General features: G+C 42.7%; 2 protein-coding genes across 7 annotated transcripts in view; one reads left to right on the forward strand and one right to left on the reverse strand.

Moving 5' to 3' along the window:
- The window catches only part of LOC115100216 (E3 ubiquitin-protein ligase RNF170-like), a 29,886-nt gene extending 16,514 nt beyond the window's left edge, over positions 1–13,372 (forward strand). For all 3 annotated transcript variants that reach the window (XM_029618545.1, XM_029618544.1, XM_029618543.1), the window contains 4 exons: positions 2,812–2,920; positions 9,529–9,602; positions 11,352–11,462; positions 12,968–13,372. In XM_029618545.1, the coding sequence (XP_029474405.1) occupies positions 2,812–2,920; positions 9,529–9,602; positions 11,352–11,462; positions 12,968–13,273 (600 nt within the window). In that variant the 3' untranslated portion in view covers positions 13,274–13,372. The remainder of the gene's footprint in view (positions 1–2,811; positions 2,921–9,528; positions 9,603–11,351; positions 11,463–12,967) is intronic.
- A 6,160-nt stretch (positions 13,373–19,532) lies between these two features.
- The window catches only part of FGGY (FGGY carbohydrate kinase domain containing), a 340,924-nt gene continuing 337,868 nt past the window's right edge, over positions 19,533–22,588 (reverse strand). For all 4 annotated transcript variants that reach the window (XM_029617869.1, XM_029617871.1, XM_029617867.1 and 1 more), the window contains one exon: positions 19,533–21,230. In XM_029617869.1, coding sequence (XP_029473729.1) covers positions 21,149–21,230 — 82 coding nt within the window. In that variant the 3' untranslated portion in view covers positions 19,533–21,148. The remainder of the gene's footprint in view (positions 21,231–22,588) is intronic.

Below are 22,588 nucleotides of genomic sequence, written 5' to 3' on the forward strand. Positions count from 1 at the left end.
ATGGATCATTCACTTTTTCGTGATACCCAATAACATCTGGACTACCACAGGATTCAGCCTTTTCCACAGCCCTTTTTAATGATTTGAATCCGCTGTGCCGTTTACTAGCCCAGCTAGATCTTTCATATAAACTCTGCGCTGATGATATTCATTTTTCTTTTCAATTGAAATCATCATGGTCTGCCACTATTTATTTTGTTCATTATGCCTCATATTCATTAGGAGCTGGCTCCATTCTGACAAACTATCATTAAATGTCAATAAAATTGAGATCATTATTTTGGGTCAACCACCTCCATATCCTCCTATTCCCTTAGCATTTTTGTACGATGGCAAATCTATCATGCCACCCCAAAAGGTACACGACTTGGGAATATATTTGGACCCTAGTCTATCCTTGATACCCCAAGTAAATCGGTGGCCCAGATTTCATTTTAGAAATTGAAACTATTGCGTCACTTAAAGCATCGTCTAGATTCACACCATTCTTCAGTCATTAATTTTACCTGGAATTGATTACTGTAATTCTCTGTTCATTGGTTTGCCTCAGTCCACTAAAAGTCCTCTTCAAATAATTCAGAATTCTGCAGCCTGCTCATTAACAGCTACTAATATTCATGAACATACTATGCCTGTCCTTACGTTGCTACCTTGGTTACCCATTCATTAGCGTAGTCGATATAAAACTGCAATGATTATACATAATCTTCTACATAATGTTTCCTTGCTAAGGACTGAGTCCACTGTATATATTCATACTCCTTCCTGTTCCCTACGTTCTTCTGGACAATATTAACTTGATATGCCTTCTCCTAAATTAGCACACCTATCTCAAACATGAGAATGCTCCTTTTCTGTCTATGGAATTCTTGAGGAATTCTTTACCCCGCAATATCCATCTCACGAAAGATAGTATGGAATTTTAAAAAAACTCCTGAAAAAATGCTTATTTCGTATGGCCTTTGCTGGTGTTCAGTAAGGTTCTGTCATCTTTTTCTTTATCTCCTCTCCTGTAGAATTTTGATGATTTATTCCTTTGATAAATCCTTAGGATGAACTATTTTGTTACCCTTGTTCTGTTTGTTTTATGATAATTGTGTATGTTTTATTATCCCCCCACATCAGACTGCTCATAGAGAGGCAAATAATAAATACTTTTCAATGAATTCATAAATAAACATTATGTTCTATTGCCCTTCATGTTACCCAATGCTCCATATAACGGAGGGAACACAAGGTGGTTTTGTCATGGAATCTTTTTTTGTGGAGGTCAGATACATGTAGAGGGTATATTCATTGATCTGTTGGGAAAATGCTGTCCATTCCTAGTGTATGAAGAGTGCAACAGGACAGATTTGAACACTGGCAGCAATTTTATCATTGAGCAATAAAGAGGAATGGTAGTGATGGTGCTGGTGGAGAGGACTGTTGTATGTTAGTTTATCATATCACCTTGGCTGTTTCTCCTCTCCACACACGCACTTGCAGCACAGTTTCTTTAAAAACAGTAAGGATGTGAATGCTTTCTGGATTAATTGCCTTCCTTATCAGCTTATAATTTAACTCTGTACTTTGAAAAAGCCATGGTTAATTAAGTGAGAACCCTTAAGTAACTCCATCGTGCATAGCTGCAAAACTGCAGCCAACAGTTCTGTGTTCTAACATGCAGCCAGGATGGATGAAAGCCACCCCTCTTCAACCAATCAGAACACAGGGATTATCATATCTTCTCTGGGCTCAGTCCCCATTGCCTCATAATAATTTGGTGAAAAGTTATGGGTGGAACTCAGCCGCACCTAATCTCTTAATTCTAATTGTGTGAGGCTCCAGACTGTGCTGTAAGGTGAAATGCTGAATTAGGCTGGTGAAGTAAGAGAAAGACATGTTGTATTGGTATATTGAAAGATACCGTTCCTTTAATTGTGACAAGGGGAGGATGAAAAATAAATGGAAACATAAAAGAATGAATGGTAATTGATCTTAGCTTTTAGATTCTATCAGTGCATTTGCAAATCCATTTAGGTTGATTTACACTGAGTAGCTGGCCTCCTGGACTGGTTTAAAACAGGTTGACTGGAACCACAAGGTGAGGGAGGGTTCAAAATACCCCTCATGCTGTTTGCTACAGATATTTCGGCCATTCTGCAACATGGATGCAGAATGGCCAACATATCTAATTCTAATCCTGGAAGTTGTGATCGATGAAACACCTTCTTCCCACAGAAAGTGATCCATGATTCTTTTGCGTGTGTAAGAGTTGCACAGTGATTTTACTCCTGAGTTTGGGGGTATTGTTTGACCCATTTGAGAAAGCAGCATGACGCTGACAGATAGCGCTGATAGCTAACCAGCAAAGAAAGAGTTTAGTATTTAGCTTCATCTTACAAGTGCATGAAATGGCTTGCAGTACAAGATTATTTTGTCTTTATAAAAAAAACTCTTTCACCATCCAATCATATAATTAAAACTCCCTCCTAAAATTTTGGGTGGGGAGGGATTACTCATAATGTCCAGTCCATATTATGCTTGCTTGTTTATTATTCACTCTTGCAGTCAAGGCTCTACTAAATGTAAAACAGATTTTCTGTAGTCACCCAAAGACATCTGGAGTATACAGTTTCCAAGATCCTTCAAGAAATGCATTGACCATAGAGATGCCCCAAGAATGTACTTGGTTACAGCAAAATACTGGATCAGGAGCTTTGGGCTCAAATACCTTCTCCTGGTTACTTCTTACTTTTCCAGCCTCCAGAGATTAAAAAAAATATATCAAATGTGATGTCTGGAATAAAATGTCTCTTCTGTTCTTAGGAATCCGTCAAACCCAGACAACTGTATTACCACAGTGATTTAAACTGCCCAGTCTGCCTCCAGACAGCAGCTTTCCCAGTAGAAACCAACTGTGGACACCTGTTTTGTGGTGAGTGTTAGATTATGGCATAGAAGCCTTTATGTATATAAACTATGCAGGGGGTATATTTTACATACCGAGGGGGAGAGAGAGAGAGAGAGTGTGAGTAGGCCCTTATACTTATACTCTTGAATTAGGTCATGGCAACATTCAACCACACCTACAGCTGAGTTTAATAAAATCAATATCTAATATGATTTGTAGGTGTACCTAAATAACACAACTTGTTTTTCTTCACATAATATATTATTGTCTTCTTAATCTTTATTTGGTTTTTAGGAGGTTTAATCATTCTAGTTTGGCTAGGATCTAAACAATTTTGGATCCCCTTAGGGATCAGGTGGCATGGTGTTACCTCTCACCTCCAATCTACTTGTTCTTGGCCAAAAGGACAGACCAATCTCAGCTCATCAATCAGATCTTACATTTAGTTTTATCCCAGCCCTCTCTTCAACAATGTTTTAATTCCTTACAATCAATGAATTCTAACACACTGACATTTTACAACTCAATAACCCATCACCTCCAAACTTATCACAGAAACATGACAGCAGAAAAGCCCATACAACTATCTAGTCTGTCCATTCACACAACTGCTCAGCAATACAATCCCTAGCACTTCCTCAGAGATCCCCTGTGTTTATCCCATGCTTTCTTGAATTCGGATTCTGTCCTCATCTCTACCACCTCCAATGGAAGCCTGTTCCATGCATTTACCTCCCTTTCTGTAAAGAAATGTTTCCTTTGATTACTCCTCAGTGTACCCCCTTTCACCATCATTCCATGACACCTTGCTCCGGGGTCTCTTTTCCATTGAAAGAGACCCATCTCCGGTACACTGGTACTTCGGAGGTATTTGAATGTCTCTATCATCTCTCCCTTCTCTTGCCTTTCCTCTAGGATATACATATTTAGGCCTTTATGTCTGTCCCAGATGGTTTACAATGAAGATAATTGACTATTTTAGTAGCCCCATCCCCCCAGACTGACTCCATCCTGTTTATAGCCTTTGGAAGGTGAGGTCTCCAGAACTGTACCCAGTATCCAGAGTGAGGTCTCACCAGGGAGTTATATGGGGCAATACCACCTCCTTTTTTCTGCTGACTTCCTGATGACCCCAAGCATCTCTCTGGCTGTTGTTGTCACTTTATCCACTGGTTTGGCCACCTTGAGATCATCGGATAAGATCGTCTAAGATCCAGCTCTTGTTTTCCGAATAGAATTTCACCCCTAAAATGTATTGTTCCTTTGCTTTTTTTTGCAGCCCAACTGCTTGACTGCATTTTTTTAGTATTACATTTTAGCTGACCATTTTTCAAGCCTCACTATGTTTTTCCACATCTTCTACCCTGTTGCCGATTTTGGTGCCACTGCCATCCACAAAAAGGCAAACCTTTCCCGATAGTCCTTCTATTTCACTTAATATTGAAAAGAACCAGTTCAAGGACTCATCCCTGAGCACAAACCATCAGCACCGTCCCTAGTCTCGGAGTGAGCTCCATTTCCCACTTCCCTTTCTCGCCTCCCACTCAACCAATTTCTAATCCAAGGAGTCACTTTAGGGTGCACAGCAAAGGCATTCAGTGTATTTCTAGGTCACCTATGTGGAACGGTCCAAGTACACTGCTTTAATCTGTTTTCCTAACATGTGGTGTATTGGTGTTTAGGGCCTGATGTGATATTTGCAGTATGGCTTTTTCATTGGTTGAGTGCTAGCAGTTATGATATGGAAGGCTTACTATATTGGAATTGTAGTTCAGTTTATTCCTGGCTTTCTGTGGGCCAAGTCCTCACCCAGTGCACTTTACCATAGGCCTAATACCATATGGGATCCAGTAAACCACATTGATTACTATGAGAAAGGCAGTTTATTAAGTCAAACTATTATTATTGAAAGTGTCTTTTTTGAAGTGTATGAGTGTAAGTGATGATTTTACTTCAGAAGATTGTACTTTGTGCAGTCTTTGCATATTTTCCATATGCAATCTGCCTTTTTAGGTTGGGGAAGTTAATACATTTTAAAATGGAAAAGAGTGAAGGCGGTGGGGCTGGAGGGCGTGCAGTCCTTCCCCTGACCTGAGCGCCATGCCTCTGGCCGCTGTAACACAGCCGTCTTTATCTGCCGTCAGGCTCTGCGTTTCTGTGAGCTGCATGCCGAGACGCTGCGAAAATAAACGGCAAAGGTCTCTACATGCAGGCCGGCTCCGTGGCTTCCAGCAGCCGGGAAGCTTCCGCTGCTGAAATAATGTCCTGATAGAGCAACAGGAACAATTGCTATCCTGTGCTCTTGGCTGAGATTTCAGCACATGCTAGGCCTGAAGAAGCAGGAGAAAAAGAGAGGAACTCTTTCTTAAAAGAGATGCATCTTGGTGTACAAACCGGGACATGCGTTTGACAATTAAACATCTACTCATGAAATGATTTCAGGGGTTTTTTTTGCCATAATGTTTGTCTTCCTGGTCCCCTTCAGGCACAGGCTTTGGGCTGCTCAGTTCTCACTTTCGGAGGTTGCTTCCTGCATCTTTTAACCTTCTCTCCTTATCAGCGTCCCTCCATGCCTCTGGCTTGTACGTCAGGCATCCGGCGCAGCCCCTCGTCTCTTTCTCTTCGACTTCTTGTAGCTTCTGCTCATTTTTTGTACTAACTTTATATTAGCACTGCTCTGCTCATAACCCTAGACAGTGTGCTGTCTCTGTCCTTCCTCCTTCTCGGGCGGGCCACATTTATTCAACAGGAAAATAGGCAGGTCCAGCACATCCCCTTCCTGACACCAATTAGCCAACCGATTTCTTGTCATCATATCCTATTTTCCTATTTCAGATCAATTTAGTGTATTATAATATACATTATCTTGTCCTGCAAAAATTTAAAAAAAAAATTCTCTCTTTCTCTGTTTTCCAACCCCTTTTTTTCTGTTCTGTGTTCTTTGGGGAGCACCAGCAACATTTATTTGCTTTCGGGCCAATACAATAAAAACGCGGAAGAGCATACACGCCACTCTCCTGTGCACGCGATACAGTATCTTAATTTATTTAAATTAGGCCCGGCGGTAAAAAGAGGCGCTAGGGACACTAGCGCGTCCCTAGCGCCTCTTTTTTGACGGAAGTGGTGGCTGTCAGCGGGTTTGACAGCCAACGCTCAGTTTTGCCGGCGTCGGTTCTCGAGCCCGCTGACAGCCATGGGCTCGGAAACCGGATGCCTGCAAAATTGAGCGTCTGGTTTTCGACCCGACAGCCGCGGGCCCATTTAAAATTTTTTTTTTTTAATTTTTTAAACTTTCGGGACCTCCGACTTAATATCGCCATGATATTAAGTCGGAGGGTGCACAGAAAAGCAGTTTTTACTGCTTTTCTGTGCACTTTTCTGGTGCCCGGAGAAATCAGCGCCTACCTTTGGGTAGGCGCTAATATCTGAAAGCAAAAGGTGTGGCTTGGCTGCACATTTTGCATTCTGAATCGCGCGGGAATAACTAATAGGGCCATCAACATGCATTTGCATGTTGCGGGCGCTATTAGGTTCGGGGGGGTGGACGCGCGTTTTGGACGCGCTATTACCCCTTACTGAATAAGGGGTAAAGCTAGTGCATCCAAAACGCACATCCAAATGCCGGCTAACAGTGCGCTCCATCGGAGCGCACTGTACTGTATCGGACCGTAAGTAAGCTCGTAAGTAAGCTCTGTGTGACACTGGTGCCTTCCCAGCAATCACTGGGTTCTGTGATCTGATCCCCAGCAGCAGCACAAAACAAATCCGTGCTAAATAAAACAGTGAAAACTTATCAGGAAAGAATAATCCCAATTCTAATGTCATTTGTGCTACATCTTCCAGCTTTCTTGCCTGCAGGCTTTCCCCGGAATGCACAAGTTAGAACAGTATAGATAGGAACCTTCATTTTCAGTTTGTTTTTTTTAAATTTTCCTGGGAATTTATCAGGGTTTATTATGACAATAACAAAAAAATAGGAGAAAATCAGTGGAAAAAGATGACTCATTTTTCTCGGTAAATATCAGAGTTTATTTTGATGGACAGAAGCCAGGACAATAAACGAATATTAAACAGATTCTCCCACTCACTCAGCAGCATCCTTTTCTCTACCCCCATCTCCTGCCTAGCATGTCCCTTTCTTTCCCCACACCCCTGAGAATCTCCCTTTTTCACTCCCATTTTCACATCCTTACTTATGGTGTCTCCAGCTATCTCCTCATGAACTCTGCAGCATTGCACTTCTTTTTTGCGGAGCCAGGGAGCCTGCCGGGAAGTGCTTCTGGTGGGTGTGGCTCACTTCAAATGCTGCATTAGTGGTACCAGGCAGCAGACACTTTGACTGCTTGGTGGAAGGGGGTGGTGGGGCTTGGAATAGCAAATCAGCAGCACTGAAGAGCGAGCACTTACACTGGAAAGGGTGGGACTTGGAACAGCACATCAGCAGCACTGAAGAGCAAGTGCTTATACTAATGGAGGAGGGACTTAGAACAGCACAACAGCAGCACTGAAGAGCGAGTGCTTACACTGATGGAGGCGGGACTTGGAACAGCACATCAGCAGCACTGAAGAGCGAGCGCTTACACTGATGGAGGCGGGACTTGGAACAGCACATCAGCAGCACTGAAGAGCGAGCGCTTACACTGATGGAGGCGGGACTTGGAACAGCACATCAGCAGCACTGAAGAGCGAGCGCTTACACTGATGGAGGCGGGACTTGGAACAGCACATCAGCAGCACTGAAGAGCGAGCGCTTACACTGATGGAGGCGGGACTTGGAACAGCACATCAGCAGCACTGAAGAGCGAGCGCTTACACTGATGGAGGCGGGACTTGGAACAGCACATCAGCAGCACTGAAGAGCGAGCGCTTACACTGATGGAGGCGGGGCTTGGAACAGCACATCAGCAGCACTGAAGAGCGAGCGCTTACACTGATGGAGGCGGGGCTTGGAACAGCACATCAGCAGCACTGAAGAGCGAGCGCTTACACTGATGGAGGCGGGGCTTGGAACAGCACATCAGCAGCACTGAAGAGCGAGCGCTTACACTGATGGAGGCGGGACTTGGAACAGCACATCAGCAGCACTGAAGAGCGAGCGCTTACACTGATGGAGGCGGGGCTTGGAACAGCACATCAGCAGCACTGAAGAGCGAGTGAGCGCTTACACTGATGGAGGCGGGACTTGGAACAGCACATCAGCAGCACTGAAGAGCGAGCGCTTACACTGGTGGGGGGGGGGGGGGGGGGGGCGCGAGACTTGAAACATTGCAGGTGTTTTGGCTCCCACTGGCTTCCAGCAGTTGAAGGCCTTGAGCCACTGCATCTGCAGCTCTGGAGCTGCTTTTTAATCAGGCAAAAATTAGGAAAGTTTGGGATAAAATTGGTTTAAACTGAAAACAAAGGACCCTAACTATACAGTATGTTGTAATGATAAGGGACTGTCACAAACCTCCAAAAAACATGCATGGATCTTTCTAGAGTATAGGTGTAACCCTGTCAAACTGCTCTCTGTCGAAACCCCCCCCCCCCCCTTGCATATCAGAGTTTAAGATTTGAGTTCTGCACTGAAATTACCTAATCAAGGGCTATTTGCCTCACATGACAGAAATAAAACCTTGGCATGCTGGATGCTTTTTCAGGCCAAGCTTTGCCTTGTCTACGTCTCAGGGGATTCATTCTGCTGGTCAAGCACTGATTCTCCGGAAATACCTGAGGTCTTGATCATTACTGCCTAAGTATCAAGCACAGACTAGATTATTTTTTTTTTTAAATAATAATAATAATAATGAGATGATGATAATCATTGGTTCTAATTGCTTGCTGCCTGAGCCGTCAGGAAAAATATTGAAAATTGTGTAGGGGAAATGTCTGCTACACATTGTGGACGATTCCCATAGAGCCTCTTTATCCATTCATTTTCAGTTTTAGCACAAACCATATGTTCAGGAGGTTCAGAGGAAATCCTGTCTTCTCCAAATATTTCTTTTTAATTACTAATATCCTCTTAGCGTTTCAAGGCTGACCCGTGGACTTTCTGGTTCTACACTGAATTTGATTAAAATCCGATCTGATCCAAATTTGCGACAGTAGCAGCATTATGCAGTGGTCTAACTGGGCTTTCCAATATTTATAGGCCTGATTTAATGAACGGAGAGGTTAGGACAGAAAGCTCATTCCTATGCCTGCTTTTCCAGCACTTATGAACGGTTACAAGAAATGCTACATTTTTTTTTTGTTTTCCTTATCTGTTTACATTTCAAGGATAATGATACTGTAGCCTATTTTATGAAATTAATATTTTTTAGCAAACACACCTACATTTTGGAAATTTAAACGCAAGAATAGCATTTAAATAGGAGAAACATTGGGCCTGATTTCCTGAGGCTTTTCTCCCATTCTGTCTCTATTCATAGTAAATGAGGCCCTCAGTTTATTTATTTATTTTATTTATTTAATGAGTTTTATATACCGTCATTTGGAAAAAGCCATCACAACGGTTTACAAAAGCTCAAAATGCAGGATTTTTAACAATTGAGCAAAAAGGGATAACAGGAAGTATATTAAACAAAGTTTGAGCCTAAGCTCATAGACATAGACAAATATATATTTATTTGTACATATATTTTTTTTAGGTTCCTGCCTGATTGCGTACTGGAGGCACGGCTCCTGGCCAGGGGCAGTCAGCTGTCCTCTTTGCAGACAAAAGGTAATGTAAGTAAGTAGTGAGCATGTTCTGCTGCACTTGGGTTCATGTGTGCACTTGGTTCTGCAGCTCATGTGCTTTTCCAGCTCTCGGTGGTAGATGCACAAGTTTTAATATCTAGATAACCATTAACATTTCATAGTCCCTTAGAAGTTGTCACAACTATTCACCATCCACTAATCATCAGCACGTGGTGGGTTTGCCAAAAAAAAAAAAAATGCTCTCAGCTCTATAAATACTGTCAGTGTTCCTGTGGATGCTGAAAATATCTGCAAAGCAAACTCTTCTCGTTAGCCCCTCAAACTGAGGGAGGAGCTGTGAATACTAAGGACCACCCAATGGCAGCAATTCATGAGCCTGTTGGCTGGGACAGCATCTTCCAGATCTTTTCCCAAATATTTGTTCTACAAGATCTAGCACCTGTGACATGAACAGAAGCACCCAGGGACAGTAACTTTTAAACAGGTGCATGAGTCCGTCGACCTGCGTCCATAGGTGCATCCGTTTTAGTAACATATACGCTTATATGCGTGCATGTTATAAAATAGGCTGGATGCACGTATGGGTGCACAATTTTAAATGGATACGCACCTGTGTGCGCAAATGCCGCTTCCACCGCCGAAGTGGGGGATTTTAAAAGCCATGCACGCTGACGCCATCGGCTGTTTCCCCAGTTCAGGGATAGGACTTCCAAACCCCCCACCTAGTTTAATAGCCTCTCTTCTCCCGTTGGCCCAGACCTTTGAAACCCCGCTGATCTGCCTAGAATTTTGTTTTACAACTTACACGTCATCCACAGCAGAAGCAAAGTTACGCGGCAGGGGATCTCGGCTTGCGCCCATTTACGCACTAATTTCAAGTTAAAATCCAGGAACGCCCATGCCCGGTCTCTTTTTTTCAAACCGCTTATTTGTGCGTGCAGCAGCAGCAAAGTCTGCGCATATCCGGGCGGCTTTTAAAATCCACTCGGCGCGTGCGCCACCCCAACTGGTGCACGTATCTCCCAGTTTTGGCGTGCGCTGGGCTTTTAAAATTCACCTTTAAATCTTCGCCATTTACGCCACATCAAAATTAACTTGCCAAAACGCAACATTTTCGTTTTTTCCTGGCTTTTCATCAGTTTTGGCTAGGTTCCCTGCAGGCTGTGCTGTCTTTTACTGCATGAACGTAAGAATTATTCAAAGCTGCTGTAGAAGAGCTTTCACCTCCACACAGAGCCCTTTCTTCAGATGCAACCTATGCCGTCTTGAAAAGTCATGCAGAACAGCACCCTGGGAGATAAGGGGGTGACAGCGAGGAGTTTTCTCCAGGAGCAATTATAAGCACTACCACATCAGTATAAAAACATATATTCAAATAGGTGCATTCACTGGCTTCCGTTTCTCTTACTGTAGGGGCCAGGTGAGGGAGCTTAGGTAAATCAGGTTTTATTTACAATAATGGTGTAACACTGCTGCAACTGGAATCTTGATTTTTGGTAAATTCATTCATACATGTATACTGCAGTTGAGTTTATTGCCCAGTTCATGAGGAATGGCAAAGGAAAGAATAAAACTAACACATCCCCATCAGATAAAAGATGTGGGGGGGGGGGGGGGGGAGCTAGTGCTGCATTTAAGAATTTAAATTCTCATCTACCCAAAATGGAAGAATCAGAATTGACTGGGCCAATTGGGTCTTTATTCTGATGTCATTTACTATATTACAATAATAATGCATCTTCCAATGTTTCTTTTTTTTTTTCCTTTTAAGGTGGTTGCACTTTATAATCTCTTCTGTGAAAATCAACAAGATATGCAGGGCAGGCAGATCAGGTCCAAAATTCGAGATTATAACAAACGCTTTTCCGGACAACCCAGACCTGTAAGTGGACACATTTCTGTAATGCTTCATTTCATTAACAAAGTATGCTATGAAACTTATTCTATTGTAATGGCAACTGCTTGCACTCCTAATTTCATCCATGGCAGCATCATATTGCAACATAGCATTAAGAAATACATCCCGCCAGTGGATCAAACCTTCGTGGTGACCAATGAATTAGACCACCATGTTTGGACCCTGTCCTGGTAACTTAAAAATAATCACCCAACACAAAAAAAGGTCAATTAAAAAATGACTTCGTTTCTTTTACCAGACTAGTTTGAGAGGCCAATTACCATGAATACATGTGCATTCAGAAATTCTATAAAAAATGTAAAAGGACCAGCAGAATCAGGCTGAAGCCAAAGACTTTCACTCCTAAATTACAATCATCGGTCCTATTAAGTCTCCTATTTTTTGATTTTAGAAAATGCAATTAAAACTTTTCTTATGGCGGATATTGAGAGATCCTGTTGTAGTTTTCCCCTGATGCAAGTCTTCCTGAAATGTGGTGCCTCCTTAAGGTAACATCTATGACAAGTTATGTGCTGAGTATTTGCCTGCCTGCTTAATATCAAAGGAATCCATAATAAAATATTTTTTTATAAGAAGATAAGTTTTAATTACATTTTCTAAAGTAAAAAAATAGGAGTCTTAATAAGACCGATGATTATAATCTGCGAGCAGAAGTCTTTGGCTCCAGCCTGAGTCTGGTGGTCCTTTTACATTTTTTATAAAATTTCTGGAAGCCCATGTATGAATGGTAATTGGACTCTCAAAGCAGCCTGTGGTAAAATAGTTTGACATAACTCATTTTTGGATTGACTTAGAACGTCATCCATTTTGTGGACACATTTGGTGTGGTAGTAACTTGAAAATAAAGGCAGGAAAGGCGGACGGCCTTAAAAACTGGAGTTGCCTTCTTCCAGCCAGTGCTAAGAGATCCTTTTTCCCCTGACTTCTGCCAAGGTTGGCGATGCTTACAGCTCTTAGGGCCTGGAAAAGCTGCTGCTCATAGCCATCTTTGTTTTTTTTTTCTGTCTTCTGAGCTCTAACAGTCTTGAAAAAATTGCACATTCGCCTCATCAAAAATAAGTAATCCCACTTTTAAAGGGTTTTTTGCCCATCGACATAGTTTGCAACCACATTAAGCTTCACACTCAAATGTCTGCAACAGCAGGGTTTTAATAGATTTGAGTAGCTGGAGTCCACGGCCAGGTTTGGGCTTCAAGGATGCATATAATTGTTTATATGGCCCCCAATATTTGTAATAGCATCCAGCACCTGTTAGAATGTACGATAACCTACATTTACATACCTTAGTCTATGTGCCTATTTGTAAACCGTTGCGATGGTATATAACTTAGCGACGGTATAGAAAAGTTTTTAAATAAATAAAAAATAAACAATTTAATATCATGAGAAAAAAAGTAATTAAAAAAACCCAACCCAACACCATTTCGTTTAACCTGTGGCATCAGACCCTAACCTCACTCTTCTTTCAGTTTGCAGATTACCTTTATGACATGCCCTTATTCATTCACCTTGCTCTGAAAGGAGTCTTCACCTTGGGAGGCCTAGTATGGATCTTCTGCCTTAGAATCATTGTGTGTTCCTTTGGAGCCATCATGTGCTTGACTTCTCCATTTGATGTCATGGCTGAACCGCTCTGTGGTATCCTGGGAGTGGTGGATGACCTGGTCGTTGTGTTCCTCCTTGTAATTTGCATGACAAATATCCGCCAGCAGATCGGCTCTGAAGGAGCCAGCGTGGCCCATTCCACGGCACAGAGCATCCTGTCAGAATCTTGATAGCCCTCAGACACTGGATTTCTTCATGAACTTTCAGTCTGGAGCTCCCTGTGAACTGCTTGCATTCCCAGTACTAGCCAGGGGCAACATGTGATGCAGTTGGTTTTGTAAATCAGGTTTTCCGCAGATTGCGGATACGGGTGAAAGAAAGTCTCGGCATTTCCTGCCATTGCTGTGGCCCAGTTACATGCCTACCAATAGCCGGAGACTACGAATATGGAGATTTAAAAGAAGAAAAAAAAAGGGGTCTTAATCCCCCATTTGAAATGTGCTGGAGCTAGGGAACTTTTAAGAGTGAGGAAGGGGAAAAATGGTCAACCTGAAGAGGAAGGAGGGGCAACTTCGGGAAATTTAAAAAAAAGTACAAATCTACACAAGATCATCTTATAACCATACTAACATTTCAGATATTTGCTCGCCTTTCATTAAAGACAAGTCTTAGCCCTTTCAATGGCTTACTTTGCACACAGAAAATACTTGGAATGGCATTTACTGAAAATTGTGCACAGGGGAAGTAAGTTTATTTTTTGCTAAACTAATTGCATTACACAGATTGTCCAATAGGTGGCATCTGAAGTCCTTATGATGTAAGATTAGACATTTTTAAAAAAAGTTTATTGCCTCATTTTCTGAGAACTTCATAATGTTTGACCTTCCACAAAAGCTTTTGCGTAGCATGTAATGCAAAGTCATTTGTGCAAGCAGCCAAAATACTGGGAGAAGTTTTCAAGAAAAGGGCACAAACCCATTTATCTAAGGTGTCAGAGAAATAGGGAAGCTGGGGGTATTTTTGGTGAATGCTGGTGAGAAATATTGCAAAACAAACTGATCATTTTATAATGGGTTTCTCTGATTTGGGGGAAAAATGATCTAAATTATGTGGGTGTCACCATGTATTCGAAATATGCACATGTACTTTCCTGTGCAAACATTTTCATATCGAAAGGTAAAAGCGTGAAAACTGATGTGTTCAACTTTTGCAAATGATGTGAAAATACTCCTTTCCGCCTCTATGTCCCAAATCACAGAAACCCATTATAAAATAATCAATTGATTTTGCAAATATTTCTCACCAGCATTCACCAAAAATATCCGGCTTCTCTCTTTCTCTTACATTTTATACAAATGGGCTTTTGCTCTTTTCTTGAAAACCTCTGCCAGGTTTTGGCTGCTTGCACAAATGACCGTGCATTAAATGCTATGGCAAAAGCTTTTGCGCCAGGTCAAACATTATGTACTTCTCAGAAAATTATTCAGAAAGCAAGAAACCTGTTTTAAACACATTTAGTTTTTTGCTTTTTTTTTAATTTGTCTTTATTGGATCGTATATTACAAGAACAAATTACAGTAACAATGCGGAAAAAACCATCACAATCTGTTTAGCCACTAGTGCAAACAGCATGACCCAGTTTTACAACATTTCCCCCTGTCCACAAGAAGTGGACATCCCCTGCAAGCCAATCATCATTCAAACACCCCCTGCAAGCAAATCATCACTCAGACACACAAGCGCACACACTCAAAACCCCATACAGGCACACCTCATCCAAGGACAGCCCACACTCGGTAGAACACACAAACTACAACAATGCTCAAGCCATTGGATAGATATCACTGAGCAGATTACTTTTATCCCAAAGCGAAAAGTAACCCTTCAAAAAAATTTAATGATTTCTCGTTGGCAATATCTTTTTTCCGAAGTAATTCTAACTGCACGGCACGAAGCATCAGTTCTTTCCATTGAACATATGAAGGAGCCTCTTCCAATTTCCAATGCATTAGAATGACCTTTTTAGCAAGGAAGGTAGCCACAGCTAGAAATTCTCTTCCCCCTTGAGGGATCGAGCACTCTTTATCCCAGAGATCCCCGACCAGGAAACAAAACAATCCAACAACTTATCTAAATAGGCCATGATCTGACTCCAAAAAGATTGGAGTTTGACAGCCCATAAACATGTGACAGAAGTCTCCTGGGGCTGCTCTGCACGTCAGACATGGGTCAGAATTTACAATGTTTATATGTCGCTCAATAAATACAACTCTGAGTGGGTTACAGAAGAACATTCAAAAAGTAAAACCAACATTTTACAGCAAACAGGTTGCAACTTAACACTACTATGTTCTCAGATTCCCAGAATAGCTCAGATGATGTCAGAAAAAGCAAGCGGAAACCAAAAGGTCTTTTTGAATGGTTTTGCACAAGTTGTTAATCGCAAGTTCACTTTTGTCTAAACTTGAGAACCAGTGATTCTGGTGGTGCCTTAGCCTCTGGTCTGTGATATCTCTTATATATAACGCACACATACAGTATCCCCAGTCCAGCTCTTCATATTTAATATGAATAACAGCTGATATGACACTGGCTGGAGCCAATGCCTTAGTATGAATGCTAATATATTTGTACATTAAAATCTGATTTAGAAATCCTAACACTCACCATCAACTGGCTAATCACTGTAGAATCTATTTTCAAAAGATTTAACAATCTAAAAACTGAACTTACCATCCTCAAATGTTCTTAAACTACCCATCAAATTTAGGACCTTATAACATAAAAGCTTTGGAAATCACATGCACAGAATTTCAGTGCATAACATTCATGGGTTTTTGTTTTCTTTTGCCACATGCACTGAACGTTCTGTAGGCACAATAAAGGGGTAGATTTTAAAAAGGTGCGCGCGCTACCCATCGTGCACACATGTACACCCGATTTTATAACTTGCGTGTGCAGGCACGCGCAAGTTATAAACATCAGGGGTCAACGCATGCATGGGGGTGCACAATTGTGCACCGTGCACGTGCTGAGCCGCGCTGCCTTCCCCCGTTCCCTTCCCCCTAACCTGACCTTCCCACCCCTTCCCCTAACCTTTCCTCCCCCTTGCCCTACTCTAAACCCCCCCCCCCAAATTTTTATTTTACCTTTTGCGCCTGCCTCTGGGCAGGCGCAAGTTGCGAGCACCGGCAGCCTGCCGGCACGCGATCCTTCAATACAGCGACAATGGCTGCTGTGTGGGAAGCCTCTGGCCCCACCCTGCCCCCCAGACCGCCCCTTTAGTAAAGCCCCGGGACTTACACGCGTCCCGGGGCTTTACGCACAACTCTGGGCCTTTTTAAAAATAGGCCCGGCGCGCGTAACCTTTTTAAAATCCGGCCCAAAGTGTACGTTAAGCACAGAGAATGCGCAAGCGACCCGCGCATACCCTCGCACCGTGGCAAACAGCTTTCATGCAAACCACAAGCATCAAATGTTAAAACAATATCAGGATTGTTCCTTTCCTGCAACTCTTCCACGTTCCCTCCAGTTTTTCCTTATAAGGTCCTGGAATAATTTCAGCTGGGGAACGAAGGTCACACTTCGATGTAAATATTAATGGCAGGAAGCTATCTATGAAGGCTGCCTCATGATTTCGAGCCACTGAAATTTGGTATTACAAGTACAGCAGTGGATATTAGAGGTTTTGTGCTAGCTACTCGTGTTAAAAGGATGATAAAGTGTATATTAGATGGCAGTTGTATATTCTGTGGCAATGGATGTATATATGGAGATGTATATTTATTGTGAATAAAATAAAGAAAGAACAGCAAATGTTTATGTGAATTTTAATTGCTTTTGAGGTTCATTTCCAAACAGAGTCCTCGGAATAACAATTTAATTTGTACTGATGAAGAGTAGTTAATTCCAAGCATTATTCTCAATATGAAGTTAGCAAGACATTAATACTGGCACATTCACCGCAGAGAACTGATTTTTCTTCACAGCATAGCCAAAAAGCATCATTTTTTTGTTCTGCATACACAAATAATATGGCAAACATTTGTTAAAATATATCTATCACATTACTTATTTTTATTTTTTTAACCAAAGTATAAGAATCTACAACGCAGTCCTGGCTACATCAGGTCCATGTGGATTTGCTAATGGTCATAAAAATACAGGCACACTAAATTAGCACTTATTAAGTTGGAGGTAGTGGCCTGCATCTCAAACAGCTTTAAAGGAAGGGTTTACCGAATTTAAAGTGATTAACATGATTCAAGCACCCTGTAATAAAGTACAAAACAGTAAACAGTGGGTACAGATTTCTCTTAAGCCAGAGCAGAGCTTTGTGAATATTGATTCCGAGTTCTAATGGGTCTCTGCGGAGAACACCCTCGTCTTCCAAAATGAAGTGCCACAGCTGTGACAGTCACGCTTACAGATTCATTTTCCAAAGATGAAGAGGAGTTTGACAATAACTTGGGATTACCAGGGCAAGATTAGCTTTGGAGTTGGGCATTTCCTCTTGTTTTACTGCAAGGACTCCATTCAAGACCCAAAGGAAAATCTATAATTACATTGTTGTCAGTATTTTGACAATTCTTTCAGCAGCTCCTTTACAGTTCCCCTAAATATTTTGGAACGACCATCAGGTCGATACAGTAACGTTGAGTTAAAGATTCCCGGTCTGTAACGTGCTGGGAGCGCACAATACAGACGAGTAAGGCCATCCAGCGATACAGTCTCCAGTTTCACGCATCCTTAGCGCTTCCTAAAACCCTTTCCTAAACCCTTTCCGCACCCAGCATGTAAATGAACGAAAAAGCTGTATAATGAAGGAATTAGCTATTCCCCTGCGATACTGTAACGGGCGCTGATATTATCTCCTCCGTAACCCGCTGTTCTGCTGCCGCGGCCTTAACCTGCTAGTTTACCCCGCCTCCCCCTAGTAGGAGTTAGTGTAGTGTAGTGTAGGGTAAAAACATTGCTTACCCGCCCTGGTCCCGTCGGGTCTCCTGCAGCCCCGTCCAGTCCCCTCCTCCCGAAGCAAAAAAAAAAACCAAACGAAAAAGTAGCAAGGCTCGGGCCTGCTACGGTAAGTGTAAAAAGTGTAAATAGTGTAAAAAAACAAAAAACCTGTGTGTTATATAAAAAAAATAAAACAATTTTAAATACCTGTCGGAGGGCCGTGGGTCCAGGCGGCCGGTGGGCGGCGGGCAGCCATCAGCGGCATCCGGTAAGTCCCTTCTCCCTTCCTCCCCTGCCTGGATGAGCGCCAAAATCGCACGGGCGGGTCGGCAGCGGGGGGGGGGGGGGGGGGCGGCAGCAGGATCCGGGAGCGGCAGGTAGGCAGCAGCGGGGTCCGGGGGGGCAGCGGCAGCAGGATCCAGGGGCGGCAGCGAGATCCGGGGGGCGAGTAGCGGCAGCGTGTTTGATCGGGCAGGCAGGTAGGTGGCAAAATAAAGATGGCCGCCTGCACGGAAAATCGTGCAATTGGCCGCTGAAGACGTGACAATCACGACGTTTGGCGTCACGGGGTGTGACGTCACGTCTTCAGCGGCCAATTGCAGCTTTCCCCCGTGCAGGCGGCCATCTTTTTTTCCCACCTACCTGCCCGATCGAACACGCTGCCGCTACTCGCCCCCCGGATCTCGCTGCCACTGCCGCCCCTGGATCCTGCTGCCGCCCCCCCCCCCCCCCCGCTGCCGACCCGCCCGTGCGATTTTGGCGCTCATCCAGGCAGGGGAGGGAGGGAGGAAGGGAGAAGGGACTACCGGATGCCGCTAATGGCTGCCCCCCGCCCACCAGCCTCCTGGACCCACAGCCCTCCGACAGGTATTTAAAATTGTTTTATTTTTTTATATAACACACAGGTTTTTTGTTTTTTACACTTTTTACACTTTTTGGGTTGCGCGGGCATAACCCTTCCCTAACGCTTCACAGCCACGGCATGCATTTGCATACGATTAGAGGAGAGTATCGGGGAGTTAGTGAAGAGAACTGTGCGTGCGGGGAGGAAGGGTGCGCCTGACACTGCCGCACTGTTTTTACCGCGGCCTTACTGTATCGAGCCGCATGTTAGCAAGAAGAGTCACTAATTATTGCACACATAGATTAGATTGTTCCAAATTGATTATGTCACAAATGACATCATGCACAGTATATCCAAGGGCCATCAATAGTAACGTCAAACATACTCAACGTGAGACAAGGCACTAGTGCTCTACTACACAACATGCGAATACAAGCTGCACAAACTGTGCTACTGCAAGACCTTTTTAAACGTTTGTAACTTTATTTAAAACAAATTATCTTAGCATTGCAAGATGCTTCATACTATTGCTTCTTACAGAGATTCCTTTATTCCTTTGTGTACTGGGAAACAAATGGTTAGTTCCCTCAGTTTCTTGGGTTTTTACTTTCCCTGAAACTCACGCATAAGTGAATGCCCAGTTCAGAGGCAGAGTCTGCAATCGTATTACGTCTTGAGTTCTTTGTCATTCTCAGCTTATCGTAGGTAGAACGCATTTTGGAAAAGCATGCTTGTAAATTATATTTATTTATTTTATTCATTTAAAAAAATGTGTATACTGCATGTGAAAATTTCTGTGCGCTTGTACTGGGAACTTTGTTATTTAGTTTATATTTGCCTAAACTGGGCTTTGTGATTTTGGATTACAAATATGAAAATCTATTTGCTAGCAAACATTTAGATTTTGGGAAGGATGTGTGATTAAAACCCCCCCCCCCCCCCAAACTTCTAGTTGTATTTACTTCATGTTTGTTTAATGAATTAAAATTGAATAAAGTTTGGTGCCTATGTGTAACGAGTGCTTTATTGCACAACTAGCCGCAGTTATTAGTAGGCACTGCACAGTCTCCGTTGCACAATTTTCCCTTTGGACCTCCATTTTGACCAGTATAATCTCAGATAACCCAGTTCTGAGCCTCCCATCAACAGAGACTGCTGACTGGATCAGATTTTGTGATGGGCTTGTGATATGGCCACATGTCCATTAGAAACGGAAGTCACTCAGTTCATTTTAATTTAGACCTAACCTGGAATTAGAGCCCACATGTCTCTAAGAAATGGTAATTAGCGTTTAAATCCACTTCACCACCTGTTGGAATTCTGATGAAGATTGGATGACCCTTCACAAGGCAACATGCACCGTCTTTTATCAAAAGCCTACAGACTATTTTGCTAAGTTTACTAGTGAATTTTCACAAAGCGCTAGGGCCAGATTCACTGGGACAGTGACTTTCAAACTAGTGCGCGCACCCAGGGATGCAGAGATTTTACAACTTGCACATTTTAAATGGGTGCGCGTCAAGGCGTATAAATGCCGTTTCTACCGTGTAAGGGAATTTTACAAGAGGAGCACGTCCACACCATTGCTAGTTTCACCAGTTCGTCCATCAGTTTGCCCAGTTATAAACTAGGTCCTCTACCCCCCTCCCCCCCCGTTTTAATAACCTGCACTCTCCCGCAGTTACTCCGGACCCATTAAACTGCTCCAAAACAACTTTTTTTTTAAACTTACACTTCCGCCATAGCAGAAGTAAATGTATGCGGCAGCTCTTGGCCACGTCCCGGAACACCCTTGCTCTGCCAACATCGCCCATGCCCCACCCCTTTCAAACTCTGTGAGATGTGGTGCGTGCTTCTCCGAGTTTTGAAGACAGGGTAGGTGTGTGTAAGCCAAACTTGTGCACACATCCCCTAACTGATGTGCGAGCCGGGCTTTTAAAATTCAACTTACAGGGTTTTCTCCCATTCTGTGTCTATGGGGGGGGGGGGGGGGGGGAGGAAAGTTTAGTAAACCAGGCCCTACCTATCCTTCTAGTGGCTGCTTACCATGAAATCTGTTCTTGGCACTGAGGTTGTGTGTACCAATTTGAGCTACATGCTCTTACATTATTAATATTAGGGAACAGCTTGAAATTGTACAGTAATCAATGGATACAGTCAACTTTGTAACCACAGAAATCAAACACATAATTTAGTTTTCAGCAGAATGACAGTGCTAACTGAAATAGTTTCTTTTGAGTTTCCATATTAAAAGTTTGTTCAAAACGTTTGGTGCTCTTGAAATTCCCAAGCTATCCCGCATTGATTACGAGCTATGCATGATAGCCTTATACTCCCTCTGGTGTTCCACAAGCTTCAGAAATACTTGATACTTCTTGTCATAAAATCTGTTTAAGGAAGAGAAAGGGAAACTGAGGACGAATAGTAAAAATAAAGGTTACATGCCACAGTTTACTCAAATCAGTAGAGTGCCAAGATTGCTTTTTGAGCTTTTTTTTTTGTATTTTTCATCTTGCTGGAGCCCTGTAGTTTAGCAGGTTGAACCTTTTCTCCAGACCACTGATTTCAGACCCTTGTTTTTCTTATTACTTTGGATTTCCTTGACGCTGTCCAGATGTTGAGGACGCAGCAGGAAAATGATTCTTGTTGACTTTCACAAGTAGTGCGTTACCGACCCCCCTGCCCTTTTTAAAAAGCTGTCCTGGAGCTCTCCACTCAGATTACATGGAATTTAGCTTCCATATCAGATGCAGACACATTTCTCTGGGCTCTGTAAATTATGCACAGATTAGTTGGAGTGGTTTTTGTGAGCTGCTTCTGGAAGTGAAGAGGCACCTGCAGGAGGATTTTCGAACTCTGTACTGGCAAGAGATTTTGTTTCCTTCTTAAGGCCCTCAAGAAATTCCTTGTGCTTGCCCAGCTATCATGCTCAATGCTGCTACATTTGACAGTAGTCTATTTCTGTTTAAATGTGACGGTGTGGAATCAAATCCTCCCGAACCTCTGAATGCTGGCTGAGTAACAGCATTGGATCACTGTAACTGTGACGTGAAGCAAACCTGTGCTGTGCCATGCCATAACACAGACCGAGTCCTTTTTTTCTTTATCTGTAGACCGTTCATATGCCGCCTTTTCACAAAGTTGGTTTCAAGGGGGATTACAGCAAACGTAAATAAGGAGAGGTATTTGAACGTCTTTAGAATCCATCATCAGAGATTACAGTTAGAGTAGCACTGGGATCCAGCATAAGGATCCCCCGAGTACATATTCAGCCACGCAAAGTTAACTCTGAATATCAGAGTTAGCCGGATAACTTATCCAGCTAACGTAACTCTTCCCTGAAATACTCCAAAATTATCTGATTAAATTTTACCTAGATAATAAGATGTCCAGCCAAACTTGAGCCGGATAAGTGCCCAAGTATTCATTAGTTATTTGGCTAAATGGCTCTGAATATAGATCTGTGTGTGTGTATAATTTGGAGTCTCTGCTGTGCATAGCAAAATTTCTAGTCAGGAGTTCAAGTAGTTAGGCTGAGGGTCTGTGAGGGGAAGGCCTGCTGAGAAATATGTGAGCACTTTCCCTTTTACCATCAAGCCAGTCTGGGACATTCAAGAAATTCATTCCACCCCCCCAAAGTGCAAATTACCCATTAGCATGGACTTTCCTGCCTTATATTTTGGCAATAATGATGCATGTGCTGCCAAACCCATTTAATCTTGGTTCTATGCAGAGCAAACAACTA

The sequence above is a fragment of the Rhinatrema bivittatum genome, chromosome 10 (assembly GCF_901001135.1).
Source record: "Rhinatrema bivittatum chromosome 10, aRhiBiv1.1, whole genome shotgun sequence".
Taxonomy (NCBI): Eukaryota; Metazoa; Chordata; class Amphibia; order Gymnophiona; family Rhinatrematidae; genus Rhinatrema; species Rhinatrema bivittatum.